Source organism: Dendrobates tinctorius, unplaced genomic scaffold (genome assembly GCF_039654945.1).
Source record: "Dendrobates tinctorius isolate UK_male_01 unplaced genomic scaffold, ASM3965494v1 ptg000189l, whole genome shotgun sequence".
NCBI lineage: Eukaryota > Metazoa > Chordata > Amphibia > Anura > Dendrobatidae > Dendrobates > Dendrobates tinctorius.
In genome coordinates, this window is record NW_027361856.1 from 12,183,208 (window position 1) to 12,210,189 (window position 26,982).

Consider the following 26,982-nt stretch of genomic DNA (forward strand, 5'->3'; position numbering starts at 1 on the left):
CAGGTACCATGGCCCTGGACCGAAATGCTGTGAATGGGTCCGCTCCTCGACGTGGTAACAGCACATTTTAATGATGCGGTGATCCCATATAAAGGAGATCAGCTGCCAATTGTAATGCAATGGATAGACAGGAGATTAAGTATTTAATGGGGTAAATTCGACATCACACAACTGGCATCCTGACACCAGGGCCATTGCGGACCCCAGAAGAAAGTGGTTTGCTCACTACTGCTGGAGTAAAACTCACCTTCACAGCCCGAGCGTTAACCCTGGTCTACAGCAGCTGCCAGTACATCTCATGAGTTGAGCGACTTTGGTCGGATTGGGTTTCGCGAAACCCGAATGAAACAAAATTTTATTCGGATGAAACTGGTCCGACTAGGGCAAAAAAAGTCGGAGTTTTGTCCAAAACCCGACACCAATGCAAGTCAATGGGGAATAAAAGTTGGCATTGAGTGGATGAATGTCATCCGCTCAATGCCAACTTTTATTTCCCATTGACTTGCATTGGGGTCGGGTTTCAGACGAAACTGACTTTTTTTTTTTTGCCCTAGTCGGACCAGTTTCATCCGAATCAAATTTTGTTTCATTCGGGTTTCACGAAACCCGATCCGACCAAAGTCGCTCAACTCTACTCATGAGCCCTGATTAGATGACGGGTGCAGGGTCACACAAATGCCATCTTGGCTCCTCCATCGGCAAGTGATGTACAGATCCTTAGATGTATGATGGGATCATGCTCTGTAGATGAGTGTCCCCCAGGACATACATGGTAGGTCTGGAACACCATAAGCCACACTGCTTCGTCCTCATTCACATTTTGCGGGTAGAATACTTATCCATTATAGTCTTTGTTGCCGTTCACGTCCGAGTTTGTGTAGGAACTAAGTGGTCCCTAGAAAGAGATCCTTGTTTATAGTGTAGGATCAAATTCATCAATCCACATATATGGAGCCCAAATGCATGGATGCAGTCCGAAGTTGATATTTGGTAGAAACTTGAGAAACACCAGACTGAAAATTGCTCCATTATAAAGCTCTAGAATCTGAACTAGTGAGAAAGCAAGCCTGATGTCAAGACTGCCTCCTGTGCAGTGGATGGAGGCTATACCCCATATGGAGTTTGTCCAGTGTATGGAGGCTGTGCCCAGTACAGAGGCCATGTCCTATGTGGTGCAGTGTCCCACACGTTGCAGCGGATGGAGGCCGTGCCTTGTGTACTGCATAGTTGATCGTCTGCCGGCTAGTTTAGGACTTGTGCTCGGACTAGAACACGTTTCGCACAGAGCCCCTCATTCTGAGGGAGTCACTTTGGGCTCCTTTCTGGCAGTGTCTCACTTCCTATGTGGACACAGTGGAGTAGACCTCATTTGTGCTATCCCAAAAATGAACAATTGAACCAATTGCAAGTCATAGGATTTCCCAGAGGAGTAACGGGGTGGCCAAGTTTTCCTTCCATACCCGATTTGTTTTGTTTGGGGAAGACACAACCAAGTCATCACAGACAAGATATAAGTTTATACAATTTTATTAGAAATAAAATGAAAGAAAACATTAAAAACCTAGGATCCCCCCTCCATCCAGGGCTCATCCAGAGGTCTACACCCCTGCTCTCTAACCCCAGCATCCACTAGTGTTTGTCTTGTAAGGGTGACCCTGCTGTGACGGCACCTCCCCCCAGGCTCCTCTGCACGGTGGGGGCAGACAGTGCAGAGTCCCGTACATTATAGGGGCACAGGAATCAACAATACAAAACAGCAGTAAGTGTGGTGACATGTTGGGGGTTGGATGAAGGATCTGTACAGGGCACGCTCACAGAAAATGGTTTATTGGTACCAGCAGGGTGTAATACAGGATACTTTATATATATTATATAAAAAAATTCACATCTTCACCTAATAAAACACAATATCCTGGTGCTGCCTGTATTCTGCATCTCACTATATACAAGCTATGGATCCAGTAATGTACACGCTAGAGACTGGGCCAGAACCATCCGACTCCAGGGGAGCCAAAACTGTCAAAGAAAGCTAAATAAAACTAACCGCACGCGAGGGAGCGCTGCTCCGGAGGTCATAACGAAGGAGACCAGCGTCAGGTGGAACCTACTCAGTCTTTACTGGCTCTATTATATATTGTCTGGGTAAGGATCTAAACCTCTTCAATGGAAAACCAAACTACAGGAAGGGAGGTGCCTGTTCCCCCAGCTACAAGTCCTGGGGGGGGGGGGGGGGGGTCTTCATTTAGAGGAGAGGTAGCATCTCTGGACCAAGAGGACTAAAGGTCCCCCCCACCCTTGAAAAAATGATCATAAACAGAATGCCATGAAGTCCTAAATACGGTGGAATGGTTAACAAAGGGGGAACTTGGCATCAGTCTCCTGGTCTATAGATCGGTGTCATCAAAGCCATAGAAGGATTCGGGGTCACTATCTCCCTCGAAGAGCTGATGCAGTACCTCAAGGTCGGCGTACTCCTCAGCAGGGCTGTCGCTATCCTCGTCCTGTTCGTCTAGGTTGAGTTGCAGCTGTCCTTCCAGCAGGTCGATCAGCTCTTCTTGCATCTCGGCATTGCGCTTGCTTGTGTTGGCAGTGCCGTCAGTTCCCGGCAGGACACTGGCCACAAGGAACGATTGCTGGACCAGTTCAGGGTGGTCACTTATTACATCTAGGACCTCAGTCAGCCAGCGAACCACCAGCTGCAGCAGCATTTCCAAGCTGCAGCTTCCCTCCGCCATGCAACGGGCCTGCTCCTGCCATTTCTTGTGCAGGAAGTTGGTGACTGCCCTCCGGATACACACGTACAGAGGTTGTATCTTCGCACTGCATCCGGCAGGAACAATGGCCGGCAGTGTGCAGGTGGAGCTGAGCAGCGCCAGGACCTCGTCTGACAGGTGTGATCGGTAACAGTCCAAAACTGCCATGCCTTTGTTGTTTGGCCCATCCACGTGTTTCTGCCACACAATGGACGACCAGAGCCCCATGACTTCATCGTCAGTAAATCCATCTTCTCTAGTTTCTAGCCTGACACACTCGGGGACGTGTGCTGCGCTCTTGAGGATACCGCGACAACACACCAGTGTCGGCAAGAGGCTTCCATCAGCCAAGATGGTCAGCAGGATATCACACCATGGCTCCCCAGTGCCCACAGTCTGCAGCGCGCTCTCTTTCCGGTCCTTGCTATGTAGGAGGTCCTGGTCAAGGAAAAGTGAAATCTCATCGACAGCCGCTATCATGGAGAGCGGGAGATCTTGGCTGAGTATCTGCCGCTGCACAAACCCAATGAATGTTTGGGCGTTGTCCTCCATCTCGTTGGGCAGGCGGTTGGCCACTGCAACTTTGTCGTGTGTGCTCAGATTGTGCCGAAGCATGAACTTCACTGCCCATTCATAGGAGATCTTGAAACCTCCTTCCAGGGAACGGCCAATTTTGGTGGCCTTCTGGAAGAGAGTCTCTTCGTTGACGGGCTGTTGCTGCTCTCTCTGGGTCAGCACCCACTCTGCCAGCTTCTCCTCCTCCTCGGTGCCCAGATATTTGCCCTCTGCCAGGTTGCCTTGGATCTCAGCCTGGAACCTCCGCAGCCAGCGGCAGATGTGTCTTGGAGAGTCGTAGAAGTGTTCAGCTGCCTGTTGAATGCCGCAGCACAAGGCAAACAGCACCACGCGAAGCTTCTTCACACTGAGCTGCTCCTGACTCTCCTTGCCTATGCCAGCCTCACCGGACTCCACCTCACCGTCTTCCAGCTCATCCACATCTATTCTCTGCTCCTTTTCTTTGGGGCTGGGGGTGTTGGACACATCCTGGTCATCCTTTACCTCACCTTCCTCTAATAACTGTGGACTGGTCCTGTCATTTAACTCCTCCCGAGGTCCCAAGACCCTGCATCGGAAAAAAAAAAGGCATATGAATAAGGAGAAGTTCGACACGAGCGGCATCTGTCACTAATGACTAGACAAGACACTGCTACAATAGTCAGAGGATAAAGAAGATCTACTCACCATGAAAGGTCTGGAGAGGGAGAACCTGCGGAGAAAAAGCAGTGAAGTTACAATAGAGGGATCATGATATCATCTCCTAGCGGAGGACATGGAGGACACTTACTTGTGCACACTACAGAAGCATGGCAGTGGGTTGGGTTGAAAGCCAAATGTTTTGCCATGGCGTCGCCAATCCTCGTGACAAAAGGGCAGGAGGAGCAGGTTAGCACCATCTCATCACTGCAGAGAAGAGCCACAATCAGCCATCACTGGGCAGCACTCCATTCCCCTACTGGCCCACCACTCACCTGGGCAAGCAGCTCTTGAACAGCGACTGGTATTTTGGAGTCTTCCGTGGGACATGGTTGCTGAAGAATTACAGACAGTCAGGTTATCGCAAACGTTGCCCTCTGCCGGACTTAACAACAACAGGATAATATAGTCGTCTAGTACCACCATCATCCACTCACTTGATCATGTGGTTGGCATAGGCTCGGGAGCAGCAGGTGCCATAGCGGCAGAGAGAACAGTGCACGTAAGTGGGGAAGTGATTGTGGAAATCAGAGATGTTAAAGCGGCACTCCAGGCATGACTGCTTTCCTATGGTGACCCTGAAACCAACGTCAAAGAAGCAAAATGTTAGCCATCTTTTAGCAGGTCAGGAATCAGCTGGAAGCAACGGCGCTGGAACCCTAGGAGGTGCATACATGACATAAGGACACCCAGCCACACACATGGCTAGTGAAACACATAACACACCCCACCTTGTCATTCCCCTTGGATTAACATTTAGAATATAACCCTAAATATTGAGAAATAGTAAAATAGGAGGTTCCTACTTCAGGCCAGTGGGCGCCTCTCGTGACTGACCGTTGTGTGTAGTCTTCAGCTTCCTCTGGTTCAGCTGGTGGAACGAGAGTGCTGGGGATCATGTCCGGAAGAGGCAGTGTGGGGGTATCAGAGGACAATGGAAGCGCCCGTGAAGGTGCTCGTGAGGCGCGAATGGTTACCTGTGGGCAGAGCACTTACACTTTACGGGCTGACTGCTTTCATGACCATTACTCGCTAAGTACACTGTGGATCTCACCTTTGTGCCCGGCTTTAGACCCTCCAGCTGACGAGGTTTGCGGAAGGTTTTGTGGTGCTGTAACTTGTGTTCGATCTTGTCTTTTGCAAAAAGAAACTGTAGCCGGCATTTATTGCAGTGGTAGATGCTCTTCTGCTTGGCCGAAGATGGAGACCATCACGCAAAAAAGTAAAAGTTCACATTGTAAGAGCAGCACAGCAGCTGATCGAGCAGACATGAGGCACAGCACAGAACCACAACCTTACCTGGTGCCGCATGAAGTGCTGCTGGAAGGCATTGCCATTTTTAAATACCTTCAGACAATAGACGCAGAGCAAATGCCGCGTGTCCTCATGATTCAGCCGGAAATGAGTGTCCACCTCTGCGTAGATTGAGGAGCGGTAAGAACAAACCTGAAAAAGGAGAGGTGTTCACACGAAAAAGCCAGGCATCTGGGAGTGAGCACATGCCAACATTGCCCTTACCTGGCACACATACGGCATCTCCCCGGGCTTGTGGGTGTCTTTCATATGTTGCAGGAAGAGCGGTTCGCTGTCAAACGCCCACTCACAAATCTTACACTTTGCTGCAAACAAGGAGGCAATAGATTACACCAATGCCAAGCAGACGTCAGTGGCTGGGAAATACCAGGGTGGCACATTAGTCTCCATATGGACTAATGCAATTGGTACAATTACAACTGGGCATAGTGCCCGTTACTCACTAGTGGACTCATAGGAGCTGTGTACATTTTCCAGGTGACACTGTAGTTGGAACGGGGTGGAGAACTGTCGGTAGCAGTGCTGGCATGTGGTGTGCCCGTCCACCTCGCCATTCTGTTGGTCCAGCTCCACGTGGTGCCTCATGTGATTCATGAACCTGGAAGAAAGCAGAAACTTTCAGAACTAGGACAAGATAAGTCACACAGGCAGCTGCGGCTTTATTACTGCGCTCACCTGATATTATTCTTCAGCCGCTTCGAGCAGTGCATACAGCGGAAGGTGGTGGCCACTTTAGGAAGCCCTTGCATGTGATAGGTTTGGCCAACATCTCGGCCATAATAGAAGTCGTCTACCAGCATGATGAGCTTGCCCTGCGAGGCGTCATCTGCTGGGGTCTCCTGGGGCTTGACAGCTGGGGGCACTGTGCTGCTGGGTGCACTGGCAGACTTCTCTGGGCTAGGCTGGTTGGACAGCTCAGAGTCAGACTTCCCTTTTTGGGATAAGTCCACAAGGTCAGGACAGCAGTACTACATAGAGAGAGGGACACAACGAGAGACTTATCCCACTACCATCGCATGGCGATTTCATAGCAAAGGATGGCGCCGGTCACCTCCTGGATACAAGCATTTACCATCAATCTGATACTTACACACATGTGGCCCCGAAGAGCTTCCAAAACCCGGAATGGCGTCTGACACCTCGGGCAGTACTTCCTGGAAGAGTCGGGGTTCTCCATCTGGGCTCCAGCGGGTGCTGCTGCTGGGGGGCATAGGAGACAAATGTAATTGAGAATGTGTAAGTACAGACACACACCCTACTGTATGATCCAGGAGAAAACGGTACCTTTCAGTCCAAGAGACTCCAACTGAACGCCCCCCTGTATGGTGCCCACATTTGGGCTTGTGCCATTGTTGCCAATGGTACTGGAGAGGATGAGCTGCGTAGAGTTCTGGGTGGTGGTCTGGCTACCGCTCACTGCATTCACAAACTTCACCACATCCGTGGTTTCTCCAGATCTCTTAACAGTCACCAGGCTTGAAATATTCACTGCAAGGCACAAAGACAGCACAAAGCGATACCCATCAGGCTGCGGACATGGAGGACACAAGCTCACAGCAAGTTCAGATGGGAGAATGAAAGGCGGGCAAAAGCAAGGAGCATGAAGAGGAACAGTCCGCTGTCCCATCAGCCATGACGGAGAGAGGATATTTACTGCTCGGGCTCCAGTATCACAAAAACGCACGTCCTGCACCTAGTGGTGGTGCCAAATCCCTGGCAAGTACTCACCCAGCTTGGGGTTGTTCTGGTTCTGGGAGATAGCCAATGCCTGGGTTGGCTGCTGCACGGTGATTTGTCGGAGAGGCTGCTGACTGGGTGCAGATGTGGTGGAGGTGCTGGAGATGGGTTTGTTCACCTGGTTCTGCGACTGTGGCACCGTGCTGCGTATGGTCAGGGTGGCAGGGATGACGGTGGTGAAGGTGTTTGTGGCAGGACGCACGGAGACAGTGGTCGCCGGCCGGACCTGTGTCACCTGAGAAAACACTTGTGGAACACCTACTGCTGGCTTCATGAACTGTGTGCCCGCTGCTGGAGAGAGGGAGAGAAAACTCAGGACATGCAGCAGATACTGGAGACTTAGCAAAGATCTGACTTACCTGGAACAATGGTGATCGGCCGGACCGTCTGGCCTTGCTGGACATTCAACACGATGCCCACCTGATTCATTGCGTTCACAGTGTTTTGGACCGGCCTGACGTTTCTTACAGGAAAGCCCTATAACAAGGAATACAGTCATTTTGACATGGAGGATTATCATCCTATCATCCCCTTAGAAAGTAATTCCTTCAGAGAGGAGCATGGGTGGGAACTAGGTCGCTAGCTGCTCCTACCTGTGCTGTTATGAAGATGGGCTGAGCTGCCATGGAGTTGGTGGTGGCATGGTTGGCATTCTGCATCACTTGCATGGGACGAAGCACAGGCTGAGTAACCATGGTGCCTAGGCCCGGGGCTGCGTTCTGGGTGAGTATGAGCGGCTGAGGGCTCTGCTGTACCATCGGTGCGGTGCCTAGAACAGAAAGACCGATTTTATGGCGGCTCTTACAGGGCAGTGATGCCGCCAGTGTGCACTGCTACTTACCGCTGTTATTTGTGATCAGTGTGACTACGGTTTTCTTCGTGGGGTCAGTATTCTGGCTGATGGTGTTGGTCACGGTGGTGGCAGTTGTGTAGTGACTGCCCAGGGTTTGATGCACCACAGGCACAGACACAGTGGCCGGCTGAAGGTTGATGGAAACTGTGAGAAGAAAGCACTGATCAGGCGGCATGCCAAAATCCTGCTACCCTCTACATGTGATATATTTACAGATAATCACTTGGAGGTCCCTGGACTCGGTAACGAGGGGGTAGCATCACAGCAGCAATTCTCTGATGCTCCATGGAGGCAGTAACCACTACAAGGCAATACACAGAGGCCAGCTGTATCTTCCCATCTGTACAAGGCAACATGTGCCCAGATCAGCATCAGTCAGGAAGGCATGTCAAATGTTTTGTCCTTTGGAGGTCTGACACCCGAGTCCCCAGTGATTGGTAAAATGAACGGCTAGAGACCCTTGTCTTATCAGCCAGACACCCAACTGCCTTTTAGCGGTCACTATGGTCTAGGCTTCGTGGACACCCACCAATATAAGCTCACCACATGTAAAAGTCTAGTGAGAGTAGACTGGAGCATTACCGGTGTTGGCTTTATCCAGGTAGCTGTAGTCCTCCACCACAGAGTCCTCGATCACGTCGCTGATCTTCTGCCACGGTTCCAGCTCCTCCTCCTCACACTCCATGAACAAATCTGTGTCCATGGCTCCTGCAAAACACAACATATCAGCAATGACAGGGGGCTACAGCTACATAGAAAAAGAACGGCAAGTTCCAGTACAGTAAAGATATGGAAGGGTATGTAAAGTTCAGGACTAGAAAACTAATGAACAAGAATCCAACCACAGCTCTGTCCAATTCTTCATTTCCAACAAAATTTACAAAACCATATTTTTTTTTTTTAGGGACCACATCAAGTGAGTTGGGGGGGAGGGGGTTAGTACAACTGAAAATACCCAAAAGTGACACCATCTAAAAACTGCACCCCTCAAGGTGCGCAAAACCACACTCAAGGAGTTTATTAACCCTTTCGGTACTCCACAAGAATTGAAGCAATGGGGAAGGGAAAAATGAACATTAACTTTTTTCTTCAAAAATTTTACTTCAATTTTATTTTTTTATTTTGTGAAGGGTTTCAGGAGAAAATAAACCACAATATTTGTTGTGCAATTTCTCCTGAGTACACCGATAAACCATGTGTGGAGGAAGACCAATCTTTAGGCGCACGGCAGGGCTCAGAATGGAAGGAGCATCATTTGAGATTTTGAATCCACAAAAAGTGAAGAATTGTTTTTATTTTTTTACGCTGTTCCTCGATTACAGTGATACCAAATTTATATCCTTTTTTATATTTAGCTTCTGTCACATACTAAGGGTATGTGCACATACCGGACTGTTCAGCACAAACGCTTGCGGATAGGTAGAGATAGATCCGCATCAAAATCCGCAACGTGAGCACATGCAAAAAAGCGTCTTTTAGGGTATCGCCATATTTTGAGAGCTATAATTTTTCCATATTTCGGCCAACAGTCATATGCGGGCTTCATTTTTGCGGGACGAGCTGACGTTTTTATTGTTACAATTTTCGGGCACATAACTTTTTTGATCGCTATCTATTCTGATCGCTATCTATTTTTGTGGAGGCAGAATCAACAAAATCCAGCACTTCAGGAATTTTTTTTTTCTCTCCGTTCCGGGTGTGGTAAAATTGATAAGGCAGCTTGAGGGTACCGTTACACCTAGCGATGCACCAGCGATCCCGACCAGCGATATGACGCGGTCAGGATCGCTGGTGCATCGCTAGGTGGTCGCTAGTGAGCTGCCACATAGGCAGATCTCACCAGCGACATCGCTGGGGACGGGGATCGCTACTTACCTGTCAGACGCGGCGATCCTGCGTCCTCCCGCCCGGCTCCACACGTCGCTCGTCGGCGCCACAGGAAGCCCAGCAGGAAGTGGCCGACGAGGCATGGTCCAGGAGCTTCTCGCGCGATCAGTGATAACCAGCGGGGGAGCCAGTTGGAGGTATCACATGCAGCGATATCGCTAGCAATATCGCTGCAACGTCACAAAATTGGTAACTTTACAGCGATATTGCTAGCGATATCGCAGTGTGTAACGGGGGCTTGAGTCTTTAGGTCACTACGATTACAGCAATATACAATAAAAACTTTTATAGAAAAAATAATTGTTTTAGAATTGCTTTATTCTGAGAGCTATAACTTATTTTTCCACTTATGGAGCTGTATGGTGGCTTGTTTTTTGAGGGACAAGATGGCAGCGCTGAGCTCCTGCACTGACCGTGCGGGAGATGCCGAAATTTCAGCATCTCCTGCCCGATCGTGCTATGATCGGTCTGTCAGATTGACCGATCACAGCGTTGTGGGTGCTGGGAGCGACGGCATGGGTCCCCACACCTCTCAGCTGTCGGCACAGAACTGTCACTTTAACCCCTTAGCGACCAAGACAATTTTTAAAATTCTGACCACTGTCACTTTATGAGGTTACAACTCTGGAATGTTTCAGCATATCCCACTGATTCTGAGACTGTTTTTTTGTGACATTGTACTTCAGGTTAGTGGTATAATTTATTTGATATGACTTGTGTTTATTTAGGAAAAATGGAAATTTGGCAAAAATGTTGAATATTTTGCAATTTTAGTATTGCGCAGGTCACTTCACTCCCTTTAATGTGGGCTCTGGCGGCGAGCCCACATCTTTCCCGGGACACGTCAGCTGTTTTGGCCTGAAACAGCCCCGGGTGGAATCGCGATCCACCCATGGCTAATAACCTGTTAACCGCTTCCCGACCGCCCACAGTAGATAAACGTTGGCGCTTGCTGGGCTTTGTGCAGCGCCGACGTTTATCTACTGTCGGCGGTTTTGTGCCCCCCGGGACCCCCACATACCTTACAACGCGGGGATCCCGGTGCACAATGCATGCTGGGACCCCCGACGTCATCGAGACCTGATTGGTTCAGGTCCTGATGACGTCAGCGTCACAGCAGCCAATGCGAGCGATCACTGGGAAAGCTGCTTGTTTCCCGGCGATCTCACTCATTGTAACGCGGCTTCTCCTCTGATCTAACACTGACAGATGATCAGAGGTGAAGCAGCGTTACTGTGTGACTAGATCGCTGCCTGGCACAGCTGTGTCAGGCAGCGATCTTGTCACACAGTAACGCTGCTTCACCTCTGATCATCTGTCATTGTGAGATCAGAGGAGAAGTCACGTTACTGTGTGCCAGGCAGCGATCTTGTCACATAGTAACGCTGCTTCTCTTCTGATCATCTGTTAGTGTGAGTTCAGAGGAGAAGTGGCGTTACTATGAGTCAGATCGCAGTGCAGCGATTTTGTCACAAAAATAAAAAAAAGTAAAGAAAAAAAAAAGAAAAAAGCAGGTACACAGGTTAGGGCTAGGGCTAGGGTTAGGGCTGGGATTAAGGTTATGGGTGTGTTGGTGTTAGGTTTGTGGTTAGGGTTATGGTTAGGGCTGAGATTAGGGTTAGGGGTGTGTTGGGGTTAGGTTTGGAATTAGAATTGGGGGTTTCCACTGTTTAGGTACATCAGGGGCTCTGTAAATGCAATATGACGCCCGCAGACCATTCCATCAAAGTCTGCATTTCAGAACGTCACTACTTCCCTTCCGAGCCCCACCGTGTGCCCAAACAGTAGTTTTCTCCCACATATGGGGTACCAGCGTACTCAGGACAAATTGGACAACAACTCTTAGGGTCCAATTTCTCCTGTTACCCTTGTGAAAATAAAAATTGGGGGCTAAAAGATCATTTTTGTGGGAAAAAAATGATTTTTTTATTTTCACACCTCTACATTATAAACTTTACTGAAACACTTGGGGGTTCAAAGTGCTCACCACACATCTAGATAAGTTCCTTGGGGGGTCTAGTTTCCAAAATGGGGTCACTTGTGGGGGATTTCCACTGTTTAGGTACATCAGGGGCTCTGCAAACGCACATGACACCCGCAGACCATTCCATCAAAGTCTGCATTTCAGAACGTCACTACTTCCCTTCCGAGCTCCACCGTGTGCCCAAACAGTAGTTTTCTCCCACATATGGGGTACCAGCGTACTCCGGACAAATTGGACAACAACCTTTGGGGTCCAATTTCTCCTGTTATACCCTTGTGAAAATAAAAATTGGGGGCTAAAAGGTCATTTTGTGGAAAAAAAAATGATTTTTTATTTTCATGGCTCTACGTTATAAACTTCTGTGAAGCACTTGGGGGTTCAAAGTGTTCACAACACATCTAGATAAGTTCTTTAACCCCTTCCTGACATCCGACGTACTATCCAGTCCACGGTACCCGGGCCCGTATGACCGTGGACGGGATAGTACGTCTACCGCGATCAGCGGCGCCCACGTGGTGAGCGCCGCTGATCGCGGCCGGGTGTCAGCTGATTATCACAGCTGACACCCAGCACAATGTGTCAGGGGCGGTCACGGACCGCCCCCGACACGTTAACCCCTTGCACACCGCGATCAAACATGATCGCGGTGTATCGGGAGTTAAAGGGAAGCATCGGCAGGGAGGGGGCTCCCTCCGTGCTTCCCTGAGCCCCCCACGGCAGCGCAATGTGCAGCGCTGCTGCGGGGGGGCTCCTATCCTCCAGGCCCCCGAATCCAAGATGGCGACGGGGGCCTTCGGGGACCTGAGGAAGTTGGCTTCCTCAGTGCCTGCAAAGCGCAGGCATGAGGAAGCCTTCGGCACTGCCTGTGACAGATCGCTGATCTGTCACAGTGATCTGTGATGTGACAGATCAGCGATCTGTCACAGGACAGTGATGTCCCACCTGGGACTATGTAATAAAGTAAAAAAAAAATTTAAAAAAAATGTAAAAATAAATTAAAAAAAAAAAAAAAAAAATATTCCCCAATAAATTCATTTTTTGAAAATAATAAAAAAAAAAAACAATAAAAGTACACATATTAGGTATCGCCGCGTCCGTAACGACCTGCCCTATAAGACTGTCCCATTAGTTAACCCCTTTAGCGAACCCCTTAAAAAATAAAAATAAAAAACGAAGCAGAAAATGATTTATTATCATACCGCCAAACAAAAAGTGTAATAACGCGCGATCAAAAAGACGCATATAAATATCCATGGTACCGCTGAAAACGTCATCTTGTCCCGCAAAAAACGAGCCGCCACACAGCATCATCTGCGAAAAAATAAAAAAGTTATAGCTCGCAGAATAAAGCGATGCAAAAATAATTAATTTTTATATAAAATAGTTTTCATTGCATAAAACCGACAAAACATAAAAAAACGACCTAAATGGCTGTAACCGTACTGACCCAAAAAATAAAACCGCTTTATCAATTTTACCGCACGCGGAACGGTGTAAACGCACCCCCCCCCAAAAGAAATTCATGAAACGCTGGTTTTTGTTCATTCTGCGTCCCAAAAATCGGAATAAAAAGCGATCAAAAAATGTCACGTGCCCGAAAATGGTACCGATAAAAACGTCAACTCGTCTCGCAAAAAATAAGACCTCACATGACTCGGTGGGTCAAAATACGGAAAAATTATAGCTCTCAATATGTGATGCAAAAACTATTTTTACAATAAAAAGCGTCTTTTAGCGTGCGACAGCTGCCAAACATAAAAACCGCCACAAATAGTAAATCAAACCCCCCGTTATCACCCCCTTAGTTAGGGAAAAATAATAAAATAAAAAAAATGTATTTATTTCCATTTTTCCATTAGGGCTAGGGTTAGGGCCAGGGTTAGGGCTAGGGTTAGGGCTGAGATTAGGGTTAGGGGTGTGTTGGGGTTCGGGTTGGAGTTAGAATTGGGGGTTTCCACTGTTTGGGCACATCAGGGGCTCCCCAAATGCAACATTGCGTCTGATCTCAATTTCAGCCAATTCGGAGTTGAAAAAGTCATATGGTGCTCCTTCCCTTCCAAGCTCTGCCATGCGCCCAAACAGTGTTTTACCCCCACATGTAGGGTATCAGCCTACTCAGGACAAATTGCAAAACAATTTTTGGGGTCCAATTTCAGGAAAATAAAAATTTGGGGGCAAAAATATCATTTTTGTGGAAAAAAATGATTTTTTTATTTTCACGTCCGAGCGTTATAAACTTCTGTGAAGCACTTGGGGGTTCAAAGTGCTCACCACACATCTAGATAAGTTCCGTGGGGGGTCTAGTGTCCAAAATGGGGTCACTTGTGGGGAGTTTCAATAGTTTAGGTACATCAGGGGCTCTCCAAACGCACATGACACCCGCAGACCATTCCATCAAAGTCTGCATTCCAAAACGTCACTACTTCCCTTCCGAGCCCTGACGTGTGTCCATACAGTAGTTTTCTCCCACATATGGGGTGTCAGCGTACTCAGGACAAATTGGACAACAACTTTTGGGGTCCAATTTCTCCTGTTACCCTTGGGAAAATGAAAAAATTGGGGACTAATTGATCATGTTTGTGGAAAAAATACGAATTTTTTATTTTCACGCCCGGGCGTTATAAACTTCTGTGAAGCACTGGGGGGTTCAAAGTGCTCACCACACATCTAGATAAATTCCTTGGGGGGTCTAGTTTACAAAATGGTGTCATTTGTGGGGGGGTTTCCACTGTTTAGGTACATCAGGGGTTTTCCAATCGCGACATGGTGTCCGATCTCAATTCCAGCCAAAAACGTCAAATGGCGCTGCTTCCCTTCCGAGCTCTGCCATGCGCCCAAATAGTGGTTTACCCCCACATGTGGGGTATCAGCATACTCAGGACAAATTGCACAATAACTTTTAGGGTCCTGTTACCCTTGGGAAAATAAGAATTGAGGGTGAAAAGATCATTTTTGTGGAAAAAATATGATTTTTTAATTGTACGGCTTTATGTTATAAACTTCTGTGACGCCCTTGGGGGTTCAAAGTTCTTACCACACATCTAGATAAGTTCCTTATGGGGTCTAGTTTCCAAAATGGTGTCATTTGTGGGGGGTTTCCACTGTTTAGGTACATCAGGGGTTTTCCAATCGCGACATGGTGTCCGATCTCAATTCCAGCCAAAAACGTCAAATGGCGCTGCTTCCCTTCCGAGCTCTGCCATGCGCCCAAATAGTGGTTTACCCCCACATGTGGGGTATCAGCATACTCAGGACAAATTGCACAATAACTTTTAGGGTCCTGTTACCCTTGGGAAAATAAAAATTGGGGTGAAAAGATCATTTTTGTGGAAAAAATATGATTTTTTAATTGTACCGCTGTACGTTATAAACTTCTGTAAAGCCCTTGTGGGTTCAAAGTTCTCACCACATATCTAGATAAGTTCCTTGGGGGGTCTAGTTTCCAAAATGGGGTCACTTGTAGGGGGTTTCCACTGTTTAGGTACATCAGGGACTCTCCAAACGTGACATGGCGTCCGATCTGAATTCCAGCCAATTTTGCATTGAAAAAGTCAAACGGCGCTCCTTCCATTCTGAGCTCTGCCATGCGCCGAAACAGTCGTTCCCCCCCACAAATCAGGTATCAGCGTACTCAGGACAAATTGCACAATAACTTTTGCAGTCCAATTTCTCCTGTTACATTTGGTAAAATAAAAAAAATTGAACCTGAAGTATTTTTTTTGTGAAAAAAAGTTAGATGTTCATTTCTTTTTAAATATTCAAAAAAATTCCTGACGCACCTAATGGGTTAATAAACTTCTTGAATGTGGTTTTGAGCACTTTAAGGGGTTCAGTTTTTAGAATGGTGTCACTTTTGGGTATTTTCTATCATATAGACCCCTCAAAGTGGCTTCAAATGTGATGTGGTCCTAAAAATAAAATGGTGTTGTAAAAATGAGAAATCGCTGGTCAACTTTTAACCCTTATAACTTCCGAACAAAAAAAAATTTTGGTTCCAAAATTGTGCTGATGTAAAGTAAACATGTGGGAAATGTTACTTATCAAGTTTTTTGTGTGCCGTATCTCTGTGATCTAAGGGCATAAAAATTCAAAGTTGGAAAATTGCGAAATTTTCAAAATTTTTGCCAAATTTCCATTTTTTTCACAAATAAACGCAAGTTATTTGAATGAAATTTTACCACTAACATGAAGTACAATATGTCACGAGAAAACAATGTCAGAATCACCGGGATCAATGGAAGCGTTCCAGAGTTATGACCTCATAAAGGTACAGTGGTCAGAATTGTAAAAATTGGCCCGGTCATGAACGTGCAAATCACCCTTGGGGGTGAAGGGGTTAAGGGGTCTAGTTTCCAAAATGGGGTCACTTGTGGGGGGTTTCCACTGTTTAGGTACATCAGGGGCTCTCCAAATGCGACATGGCATCCGATCTCAATTCCTGCCAATTCTGCATTGAAAAAGTCTAACGGCGCTCCTTCCGTTATGAGCTCTGCCGTGTGCTCAAACAGTGGTTTAGCCCCACATACGGGGTATCTGCGTATTCGGGAGAAATTGCACAAAAAATTTGGTGGTTCATTTTCTCTTTTTACACTTGTGAAAATAAAAAAAAATGGTTTTGAAGTAAAATGTTTGTGAAAAAAAGTTAAATGTTTATTTTTTCCTTCCATATTCCATTCATTCATGTGAAGCACCTGAAGGGTTAATAAACTTCTTGAATGTGGTTTTGAGTACATTGAGAGGTGCAGTTTTTAGAATGGTGTCACTTTTGGGTATTTTCTGTCATATTGACCCCCCAAACTCACTTCAAATGTGAGGTGGTCCCTAAAAAAAAAAAATGGTGTTGCAAATTTTGTTGTAAAAATGAGAAATCGCTGGTCAACTTTTAACCCTTATAACTTCCTAAAAAAAAAAAAAAAATATGTTTCCAAAATTGTGCAGATGTAAAGTAGACATGTGGGAAATGTTATTTATTAACTATTTTGTGCGATATCACTCTCTGATTTAAAGGGCATAAAAATTAAAAGTTTGAAAATTGCAAAATTTTCTAAATTTTCGCCAAATTTTGATTTTTTTGACAAATAAGCGCAGCTCATATCTAAAAAATGTTACCACCATCATGAAGTACAATATGTCATGAGAAAATGTCAGAATCAGTAGGATCCGTTGAAGCGTTCTAGAGTTATGACCTCATAAAGTGACACTGGTCAGAATTGAAAAAATTGGCCCGGTCACGAAGGCAAAAACAGGCTCGGGTGTGAAGGGGTTAAATGCCGCTGTCAAACTCTGACAGCGGAGGAACAGAGGCCGCTATCTGCAGACCGGACATAACCTCAAGGGAAATGTGCTGTCTTCCAGGTGCAAAAATTGAAGATATGTCTGACAGGATACCAGGACTCCTCAGACCTACAGATGACTACCCATTCCTGCTAATACATGTGGGGACAAATGACACAGCAAGAAACGACCTGGAAACCATCTGCAGTGACTTTGAAAACTTAGGTAAGAAAGTGAAAGAACTGGGAGCGAGGGGGTCTTCTCTTCCATCCTCCCAGTGGATGGCCATGGATCAAGGAGGTGGAATAAGATTCTGCAGGTGGACAACTGGCTACGTCGAAAGTGCCGTCAGCAAGGATTTGGATTTCTGGATCACGGAGTGAATTACCTACACGATGGACTACTTGCTAGAGATGGGGTGTACCTTACGAAGACTGGAAAACATGTATTTGGAAGTCGCCTTGCTACACTCATCAGGAGAGCTTTAAACCAGAAAAATGTGGGAAGGGAAGCAAAAGGCCAGAAAAACCCATACTACCTGATAAATGCTATTGAGAACTCTGCTATTAGAAGTGGAAAGGAAGAACAAACAAAGACAAAAGAATCTAAATAATAAAAATATTGGAGAAAGAGAAACAAACCAATCACAAACTAAAATGTATCTATACTAATGCACAAAGCATGGGCAACAAACAAGGAGAATTGGAACTACTAACGCAGGAAAAGAAATATGATGTCATTGGAATCACTGAAACTTGGTGGGACAATACACATGATTGGAATACAAGGCTAGGATACAACTTATTTGCAAGAAACAGACTTGATAAATGAGGTGTCACATTGTATGTTAGAAACGCGTATATCTGCACAGAGATTGAAGCTTCAGAGAGACTGAGTTCTGTGGAAACTGTTTGGGTAAGATTACAAGGACAATGGAAAGGACACCATTGTAGGCATTTACTACAGGCCGCCTGTACAAGCTGAAGATATGGATGAACTCTTTATGCATCAAATGGCCAAGTTCTCCAAAAAAGCGTAGTTACTTACCGTTAACGGTATTTCTCTGAGCCCATGATGGCACCAAAGAGAGAGGGGATCCGCCCCATGGGGACAGGGAACCTACAGATAAAAAGGCGGTACCTCTCTTCCTCATCAGTTGTTTTACAGAGCATTAACGGAACTTCGGCCTAATACGAACACAACAACTTTAAGAAAAAAAAAAGGAAATTTCTATAATCACTAAACTGCGTAGAGGAGACACCACGTGACTTTCTGACTAAACTGTATTTACAATAAGTGCGCACCCACGCGTGTAGGGAGGGAATATACGGATGCCATCATGGGCTCAGAGAAATACCGTTAACGGTAAGTAACTACGATTTTCTCTTTCCCCCATGACGGCACCACGGAGAGAATTGCAGAGACTATCAGGGGGGGACCACTGCCTCCAGCACCCTTCTATCAAAGGTTAAATCTGAGGAGGTGGCTAGGTCCAGCCGATAGTGGTTAAAGAAAGTTGAGGGAGATGACCAAGTGTCGGCTCTACATATCTGCTCAATGGAGATGCCTGCTCTCTCTGCCCAGGAAGTTGACACCGCTCTTGTAGAATGGCCTGTTATTCTGTCTGGGACATCCGCCCCCTGCGACGAGTACAACAAGGTGATGGCGTCTCTTATCCACCTCGCCAGCATGCCCTTCGATATGCCTTTCGCCCCTTTCTTGGTCCCTGGAAGCAAACAAAAAGAGACCTATCCTTTCTACAATCCCTGGTGGCCGCTAGGTACTCAATTAGGCATCTTCTCACATCTAATGTGTGTAACACTTCTTCACCGTTTTTGGGATTGGGGCAAAAGGAGGGGAGGGAGATTTCCTGAGTTCTGTTGAATTGGGATGCTACCTTCGGCAGGTAGGCTGGGTCTGTTCTAAGTACCACCCTGTCATCTAGGATCTGTGTAAACGGAGGGAAGGCTGACAGGGCCTGGATATCACTGATTCTACGGGCCGATGTCAGGGCTATCAGGAGGGAGGTCTTGAGTGATATCAGTTTTAGTGGGGCCTCTTGTAACGGTTCAAAGGAAGGTTTGGACAGGGCTGAGAGGACCAAGTTTAGATCCCAGGGAGGAGTGTTTAGGGAAGGCAGAGGTCTGGATCTACCAGCTGCCTTAATGAACCTGGCCACCCAACGGTTCCCTGCCAAGTCATAGTTGTAAAGGGCCCCTAGGGCCGCCACCTGAACTTTCAATATGCTGGTAGCTAACCCTTGCTCTAAGCCCTTCTGCAGGAACTCCAAGATCTTAGATAGAGGTACCACCCCCCTGCCCTGGTGTTTGATACTGAGAGGAACTTCCTCCAGATCCTCCCGTACAGTTAGTGGTTACCGATTTCCTACTCCATAGGAGAGTGGACACCAAATTTTTGGAGAAGCCTCTGCTGCTCAACAGAGCCCTTTCAAATTCCAGGCCGTCATATGTAGGTACTTCACCTGAGGGTGCATTACTGGGCCCTGGGAGAGTAAGTTCGGGATATCCAGAACCCAAGGGTCAGAGAAGGGCATTCTCCTCAACCACGAGAACCACGTCCTTCTCGGCCAGAAGGGGGCTATTAGTATTACCCTTGCTTTGTCCTCCCGAATCTTCCTCAGAACTGATGGAATTAAGGCTATTGGTGGAAACGCATAAGCAAGGGGGAAGTGCCAGGGGATCATGAGGGCATCCAGGGCTACCGGGTTCCCGGAGGGGTCTATGGAGCAAAAGGTTCTCACCTTCCGGTTTGTCCTGTTGGCGAATAGATCTATGTTGGGTTTCCCCCATAGCTTCGTGATCTGAGTAAAAATTTCCTGATTCAACTCCCATTCCCCCTGTCTTAGCTGTGTGCGACTTAGGAAGTCTGCCGTTACATTGTCTGCCCCTTTTATGTGTAGTGAGCTGAGATTTTCTTCTGCCAACTGGAAGATTGATTTGGTCACTTCCCTTAGGGCGCGGGATCTTGTACCCCCCTGATGGTTCAAGTAAGCAACTACTGTGCGGTTGTCCAAAAACACCCTTACGTGGTGGGACCTGAGGGAGCCCAGAAAATACAGGAGGGCGAGTTTTACCTCTAAGAGCTCCATCATGTTTGAGGAGGCTGCTTCTTCGCCCTCCGTCCAGACCCCTTGTGCTGCCTGGTTGTCTAAGTGAGCCCCCCACCCCCTGGGGCTTGCATCTGTGGTAAGGACTCGAGATATCGGTAATACCCAAGGCACCCCCCGGGATTGGTTGGATGGCTCTGTCCACCACTGCAGTGAGAGCTGTTTCGGGTGAGATGTCTAATCGCCCTTCTAAATCTCCTTGAAGAGAAACCTCTGCGGCCAGTATCTCCCACTGGAGATTCCTTGTGTGGGCTTGGGCCCACTGCACAGCCCGGATGCAGGCTGTCATTGAGCCGAGCAGGGACATGGCCTTACTCAGTTGTCGCTGTGTGAGTTTTTGCCCCTGTCGCTATCTGTTTCATGTGTATCACTTTCCCTTCTGGGAGACAGCACTCTTGTCTGAGCGAGTCTATGGTAATGCCCAGGTACTCTTGTACTTGGCTCGGAACCATCCGAGGTTTTGGCAGATTTAGCAGCCAACCTAGGCTGGTCAGTGCCTCCATAGTCCTGTTCAGCTGATCCCTGCAGTGAGAAGGGGAGTGGTCTATCACTAGAAAGTCATCCAAGTATGGGACTATAAGCATGTCCTGTTCCCTTAAATGTGCCATGACTTCCGCTACGATTTTTGTGAAGACTCTCGGAGCGATGGCCAGCCCGAATGGGAGAGCCTTGAATTGGTAGTGCCTTATCTCCCCCCTTATAGTGACTGCTATCCTGAGATACTTGCGGTAGTCCGTGTGTATTGGGATGTGATGGTACGAGTCTTTTAGGTCAAGTACCATTATGTAACAGGCTGGAAATAGCATTTTTACTGCAGATTTTATTGTTTCCATTTTGAATGGATGGATTATTAGGCACTTGTTTAACCTTTTCAGGTTTATCATCGTCCTGAATGTCCCGTCTGGCTTCCTTCTTAGGAAGATAGGGGAATAGAAGCCTTCTCCTTTTTCCCGGTGGGGGACCTCTTGTAGCACCGATTTCTCCACCAGGGTCTGAATCTCTTGTTGGACCACGTCTTGCTCTTTCGCTGACCGTCTCTGCGGGGGTCACTACAAAAGAGGGTTTGGGTGAGGTGTGGAAGTTTAATTTGAGGCCTGTTTTTAACCACATTTAAGATCCAGGAACTGTTTGATATCTTTTCCCAGGTTGGGAAGAAGTGGCCCAATCTTCCTCCTACCTGGGCGACACCTTCATTGGGGTTGTTTCTGGTCCGCTGGTTTCCCGAACATGAACCCTTTCCCTTTTCCTCTCCTGTCCTCCCACTTATCCTGGGAGTTTTTAGGCGGCTTTCTCTGGATAAAATTTCCTGCTCCGAAAACGTTTGAAGGGAAAATTGGACTGGTTGGGGAAAGACTTCTTTTTATCCCCTGCTTTGTCAAGGATATCATCTAATGTGGGGCAGAAAAGAAATTCGCCTTCACAGGGGATAGAGCAAAGTTTGGATTTTGTCTGCAGGTCCCCCCGTCCAGCATTTGAGCCAGAGAGCTCTCCTTGCCGCATTCGAAAATGAAGCTGCCCTGGCTGTCAGTCGGATTGAATCTGCGGATGCATCCGCCAGAAAGGCCGCCGCTACTCTCATCAATGGGACGGAGTCTAAAATCGCGCTTCTTGAGGTTTTGTTCTTCAGTTGGTCCTCCAACTGATCTAACCACACCATCAAGGCTCTTGCTATGCATGTGGCAGCTATGGCGGGTTTCAGTCCTCAGGCTGCCTCCCATGAACCTTTTAGGAATGTTTCTGCTTTTTTGTCCATGGGATCTTTTAATGTTCCCATATCCTCAAACGGCAGAGCGAATTTTTTCTAGGCTTTTGCTATGGCTACATCTACCGTTGGCGCTTTCTCCCAATATGAGCAGCTTGGGTCTTCAAAGGGATATTTCCCTTTTGGAGCCAGGAGGCCCTTTTTTCTGGCCTTTTCCATTCTCTCTGAATTAGTGCTTGGATTTTCTTGTTCATGGGGAATGCTCTTCTCTTTTTTTGTTCCAACCCGCTGAACATGGCATCCTGGATAGTTCTTTTGGGTCTGGTGTCTACCAGCCCCATAGTGGTTCTGCTTTTACTAAATTATCCGTTTCCTCAATAGGGAAACAGCTGCGACCCCCCCTCTTCAGAGGACAAAGAGTCGGATGCTGAGCTGTCAGAGTTTGATGTTGAAGGTTTGCTCTCCCTATCGCTGAGGTCTGATTCGGGGTCCCTCGTTTTAGCCTTGCTATGCTTTTTACTTCCTCCCTGGAGGGTTTTAACGGTGTTTTCTACCTGGTGTTTGATTAGGGCCCTAAGGTCGGAGGCGAACCTTGGAGATTCTTTACAAATTGTGTGATCAATGCACGCTTGGCAGAGCCTTTTCACCCACCCCGTGGGAAGCGCTTTACAAAGTGGGCAAATCTTGTGGTTGGCCTTCTGCATGCACTTCTTCCCCTAAAAGAGGACAGGCCCTAGTTACAGCTTGTACATTCACGTAGTCCACTTATCAACCAGGCCGAAGAAGGATACCAGATCTGGAGGGACCACCAGATCTGCCGAAATCTTGTCTTTTGGGGCCACTGCCCCACTGGACTCTTTGCTGCGACGGGATTCAGAGCGGCTGCTGCTGTGTCGCTGTGGCTGTTCCTTGGGATCCTTCTCGTTGCTGCTGTTGGGGTGATTGCCGCGGCTGCCGCCCTGTCGGGAGGACATATCCAGCTGCGGTTGCTCTTCTGGAGGCTCACTCATGCTCCCAGCAGATGCAGCCGTCTTTTGTCTGCTGGTTTCTTTAAATATGGCCGCTCCCCTTCCGGCCACTGCCACTTGGGGGAAGGTTTTTTTCCCCCTTTCCCTAGGTGCACGCCACCCCTACCTGGCACTCCAGGCTCCCAGGGATGCATTGCACTGCACCCGGCGCCGACGTCATTCGATCCCGCCCCCGCACGTGCGCACTGAGATTGGTCCCAGAGATGCATTGCGTTGGTGGCGGCGGCATAGGGCCCGCTCCCAGGGATGCTTCGCGGCGCCCCGGCTCCACCGGATACTTCCTGCGCCGCTGTCCCTGGAGTGTGTTCCTGCGGCCTCCTCATGCACCCGGCCATCTAATCCAGGTAGAGGCGGTCTTCTGGAGTGTATTCTGCCGCCTCTCCCCCCCTGCACACCTTGGAAGCCCGCTGACCTCCGGCGGTGGCGCCTCTGGTCACCACCCCAGCCGGGACAGGGAACCCCCGCTGTCATCCCCCGGACTGGTCAGCCCCGACATCAAAGAAGATTGGCGAGTCCGTAGGTTCCCTATGGGGACAGGAAACCAACTGATGCGGGAGAGAGGTACCGCCTTTTTATCTGTAGGTTTCCTGTCCCCATGGGGCGGATCCCCCCTCTCCGTGGTGCCGTCATGGGGGAAAGAGAAATATGACAGTTGTCATGGGAGATTTCAGCTATCCTGACATTTGTTGGGAATCTCTCTCAGGCAAAACTAACAGGGCAAGGAAACTCTTATCCTCTCTTGCTGACGACTTTATCTTCCAAAAGGTAGGGGAGAAAACAAGGGGAACTGCTACCTTGGGTCTAATCCTTATGAACAGGGAGGAAATGGTTGAGGAGGTAAAAGCGGATGGGACCCTAGGAGGTAGCGACCATGCTATTTTAGAATTTTAGATAACTAGAGGAGGAAGACCTGTGAGGACTCAGACGTCAAGGTTAGATTTCAGAAAGACAGATTTTAAGGGATTCAGAAAGAGAATTGGAGGGATCCAATGGCTGGATATCCTTAAGGACAAAAATGTCCAGGAAGGATGGGAAATCTTGAAAAATGAAATTCTCAAAGCACAATTGTTAACAATTCCGAAAAGAGGGAAGAATAGGAAGCATTTAAGGAAACCAGGATGGATGAACACAGAACTTAAGCACATGCTAAAAAGGAAGAATGAAATGTTTATAAAATGGAAAGAGGGAGGTGTTATGAATGGGTCACTGAGGAGGAAAAAGCAAAACAAGCTAAGCCACAGGAAACCAGAGTGGTTGGTAACTATGCGGATTGCAGATCCCTGATCTTACCACACAACTAGCAGTAGCCGTGGAGCGTGCCTACGATGCACCTAGACGCCTCGTCACGGCCGGAGGACTACATAAGCCTAAAGCAAGAAAAGGGAAAACTAACTGCCCCAGAGCAGACCCCAAAGGAATAGATAGCCCCCACACATGTATTGACGGTGAAACAAGATGAAGGCACAAACACAGGCAGGAAAATATCCTGAGCAAATGATGGGGCCCAAACTAACTAACTAGACAGGAAAGGAAAGAGAAGACACTGTCTGCAACCTGCAAAAAACCCTACAAAAATAATGTCCAACACTTCTGATAGCAAAATTAACCCTGAAGTCACTAGACTTCTCCCACTATATCAGCACTCTGAAATATTCTGAGACAGAGCAAAAAGAGACCGAACTAGTAAGGGACAAAAAGCCAATTGGCAAAATACTGATAAATGAGAGTGGAAATTCAGCTCAGCCCCCAGCCGGGGCTGGCAGACCTCACAAAAAACTGAATAGACCAACAAAATCAAGTGTGAATATTAGCAGAAAAACTTAACTTTAGATGACTGGAACAGACCTGAAAGCCAAGAGCTGACAAGCCAGAAGGAATCACCAGCAACTGAATAGGGCGTCGGCTGTCTTAAATCCAATCTGAGAATCCTGAGATCCAATCGTCATCCTCATTCTCAGGTGACAGATCTCCACCGATCAGACCAGCCGCACCACCTCCCGTCACCACCAGAGGGAGTCCAGAAGGAACTCACAACTGGTGAACCAGAGAATGAACTCACAACAGGGAGGCATATCTAAAGAAGAATATAATGCTGTCTGCAGAACTTGCAGGGCACAAATCAGATTATTAAAGCTGACAATGAATTGAAGCTTGCAAGAGACATCAAAAGCAAGAATAAAGGATTTTGGGGATATGTCAAAAGTAAAGGAAAAGTCAAAGATGCTATAGGATTTTTACAGGATGAAAATGATGAAATGGTAAGACAGGACAATGAGAAAGCCGAACTTTTAAATTCCTATTTTGCATCTGTTTTCTCTCACAAAGGAAATGTAACATCAACTGTTCTTCACTGTTCCATTAAGGGAATAGAAGAATCCAGGATATCTATAAACAGAAAAATAGTGAGGAAACACTTAGCTAACCTAAATGAATTCAAGTCACCAGGTCCAGATGAATTACATCCCAGAGTACTGAAGGAGATAGCAGAAGAAATTTTTGAACCCCCTCTCCATAATCTTTGAAAATTCTTGGAGAACAGGAGAAGTCCTAAAAGACTGGAGAAGAGCAAATGTTGTTCCTATCTTCAAAAAGGGGAAGAAGGTGGACCCAGGCAACTATAGGCCGGTGAGTCTGACTTCTATACCAGGAAAGATCTTCGAACAAATTATTAAACAACATGTATGTAAGTACCTGGATAAGAATGAAGTGATTAAACAGAGTCAGCATGGGTTTGTAACTAATAAGTCATGTCAGACTAACTTAATTTCATTCTATGACAGAATCACTGATTGGGTGGATCAGGGAAATGCTGTATAGTATATCTTGACTTCAGCAAAGCATTTGACAAAGTATCTCACACAATCCTTATTGTAAAAATGACTAAGTATGGAATGGACAAGGCAACTGGTAGGTGGATTCATAACTGGCTTAGTGATCGGACCCAAAGAGTGGTCGTAAATGGCTGCACATCCAGTTGGAAGAATGTCTCAAGTGGGGTACCACAGGGCTCTGTCCTGGGCCCTGTATTGTTCAACATCTTTATCAATGATTTAGATGAAGGAATTGAGGGTAAACTGATTAAATTTGCTGATGACACAAAGCTAGGAGGGATAGCTAATACCAGAGAAGAGAGAGAGAGGATTCAAAAAGATATAAATAAACTGGAGAAGTGGGCAGCAACTAACAGAATAGTTTTTAACAGGGAAAAATGCAAAGTACTACATCTGGGCAATAAAAATGAAAAAAGCATATACAGAATGGGAGGAATAGGGCTAAGCAACAGCACATGTGAAAAAGACTTGGGTATACTAATAGATCACAGACTGAATATGAGTCAACAGTGTGATGCAGCAGCAAAAAAGGCAAATGCAATTCTACGATGTATTAACAGAAGCATACAGTCTAGATCACGTGAAGTCATTATTGCCCTCTACTCCACTTTGGTCAGACCTCATCTGAAATACTGTGTCCAGTTTTGGGCACCACATTTTAAAAAAAAGACATCAAACTGGAGCAAGTTCAGAAAAGAGCAACCAGAATGGTGACCGGTCTGCAAACCCTGTCTTATGAGGAAAGGTTACAGGATTTGGGAATATTTAGCTTGCAGAAGAGAAGACTGAGAGGAGACTTAATAGCTGTCTACAAATATCTCAAGGGCTGTCACATTGTAGAAGGATCATCTTTATTCTCATTTGCACAAGGAAAGACTAGAAGCAATGGGATGAAACTGAATGGGAAGAGACACAGATTAGATATTAGAAAAAAACTTTGACAGTTAGAGTGATCAATGAGTGGAACAGGCTGCCACGAGAGGTGGTGAGTTCTCCTTCAATAGTAGTCTTTAAACAGAGGCTTGACAGACATCTGTCTGGGATGATTTAGCGAATCCTGCTTTGAGCAGGGGGTTGGACATATGCCCCAGGAGGTCCCTTCCAACTCTACGATTCTATGATTTAACACATGCTTGTCTCCGCCCACCGGAGACCAGTCACATTATCTTGGGTCACCGGTGGGTTGGCACGTCAAGCAGAGGTCCCCTGGAGATCTCTATGGTTGTCACTGCCGGCTT

At 47.1% G+C, this 26,982-nt stretch overlaps 1 protein-coding gene across 3 annotated transcripts in view; it reads right to left on the reverse strand.

The window, feature by feature from the left end:
* Positions 1-1,511: 1,511 nt before the first annotated feature.
* POGZ (pogo transposable element derived with ZNF domain) overlaps positions 1,512-26,982 on the reverse strand; it is a 30,597-nt gene continuing 5,126 nt past the window's right edge. The window contains exons 3-20 of one of the 3 annotated variants that reach the window (XM_073552415.1): positions 8,494-8,619; positions 7,900-8,055; positions 7,652-7,827; positions 7,418-7,535; positions 7,050-7,346; positions 6,606-6,809; positions 6,412-6,521; positions 5,997-6,289; positions 5,765-5,919; positions 5,526-5,626; positions 5,307-5,453; positions 5,062-5,193; positions 4,845-4,984; positions 4,445-4,585; positions 4,283-4,342; positions 4,099-4,214; positions 3,996-4,020; positions 1,512-3,876 (exon numbers count right to left, since the gene is read on the reverse strand). In XM_073552415.1, the coding sequence (XP_073408516.1) occupies positions 2,385-3,876; positions 3,996-4,020; positions 4,099-4,214; positions 4,283-4,342; positions 4,445-4,585; positions 4,845-4,984; positions 5,062-5,193; positions 5,307-5,453; positions 5,526-5,626; positions 5,765-5,919; positions 5,997-6,289; positions 6,412-6,521; positions 6,606-6,809; positions 7,050-7,346; positions 7,418-7,535; positions 7,652-7,827; positions 7,900-8,055; positions 8,494-8,614 (3,984 nt within the window). In that variant the 5' untranslated portion in view covers positions 8,615-8,619 and the 3' untranslated portion in view covers positions 1,512-2,384. Of the gene's footprint in view, positions 3,877-3,995; positions 4,021-4,098; positions 4,215-4,282; positions 4,343-4,444; positions 4,586-4,844; positions 4,985-5,061; positions 5,194-5,306; positions 5,454-5,525; positions 5,627-5,764; positions 5,920-5,996; positions 6,290-6,411; positions 6,522-6,605; positions 6,810-7,049; positions 7,350-7,417; positions 7,536-7,651; positions 7,828-7,899; positions 8,056-8,493; positions 8,620-26,982 lie in introns of all 3 variants that reach the window. The other 2 variants (XM_073552414.1, XM_073552413.1) reach the window with 2 other exon arrangements.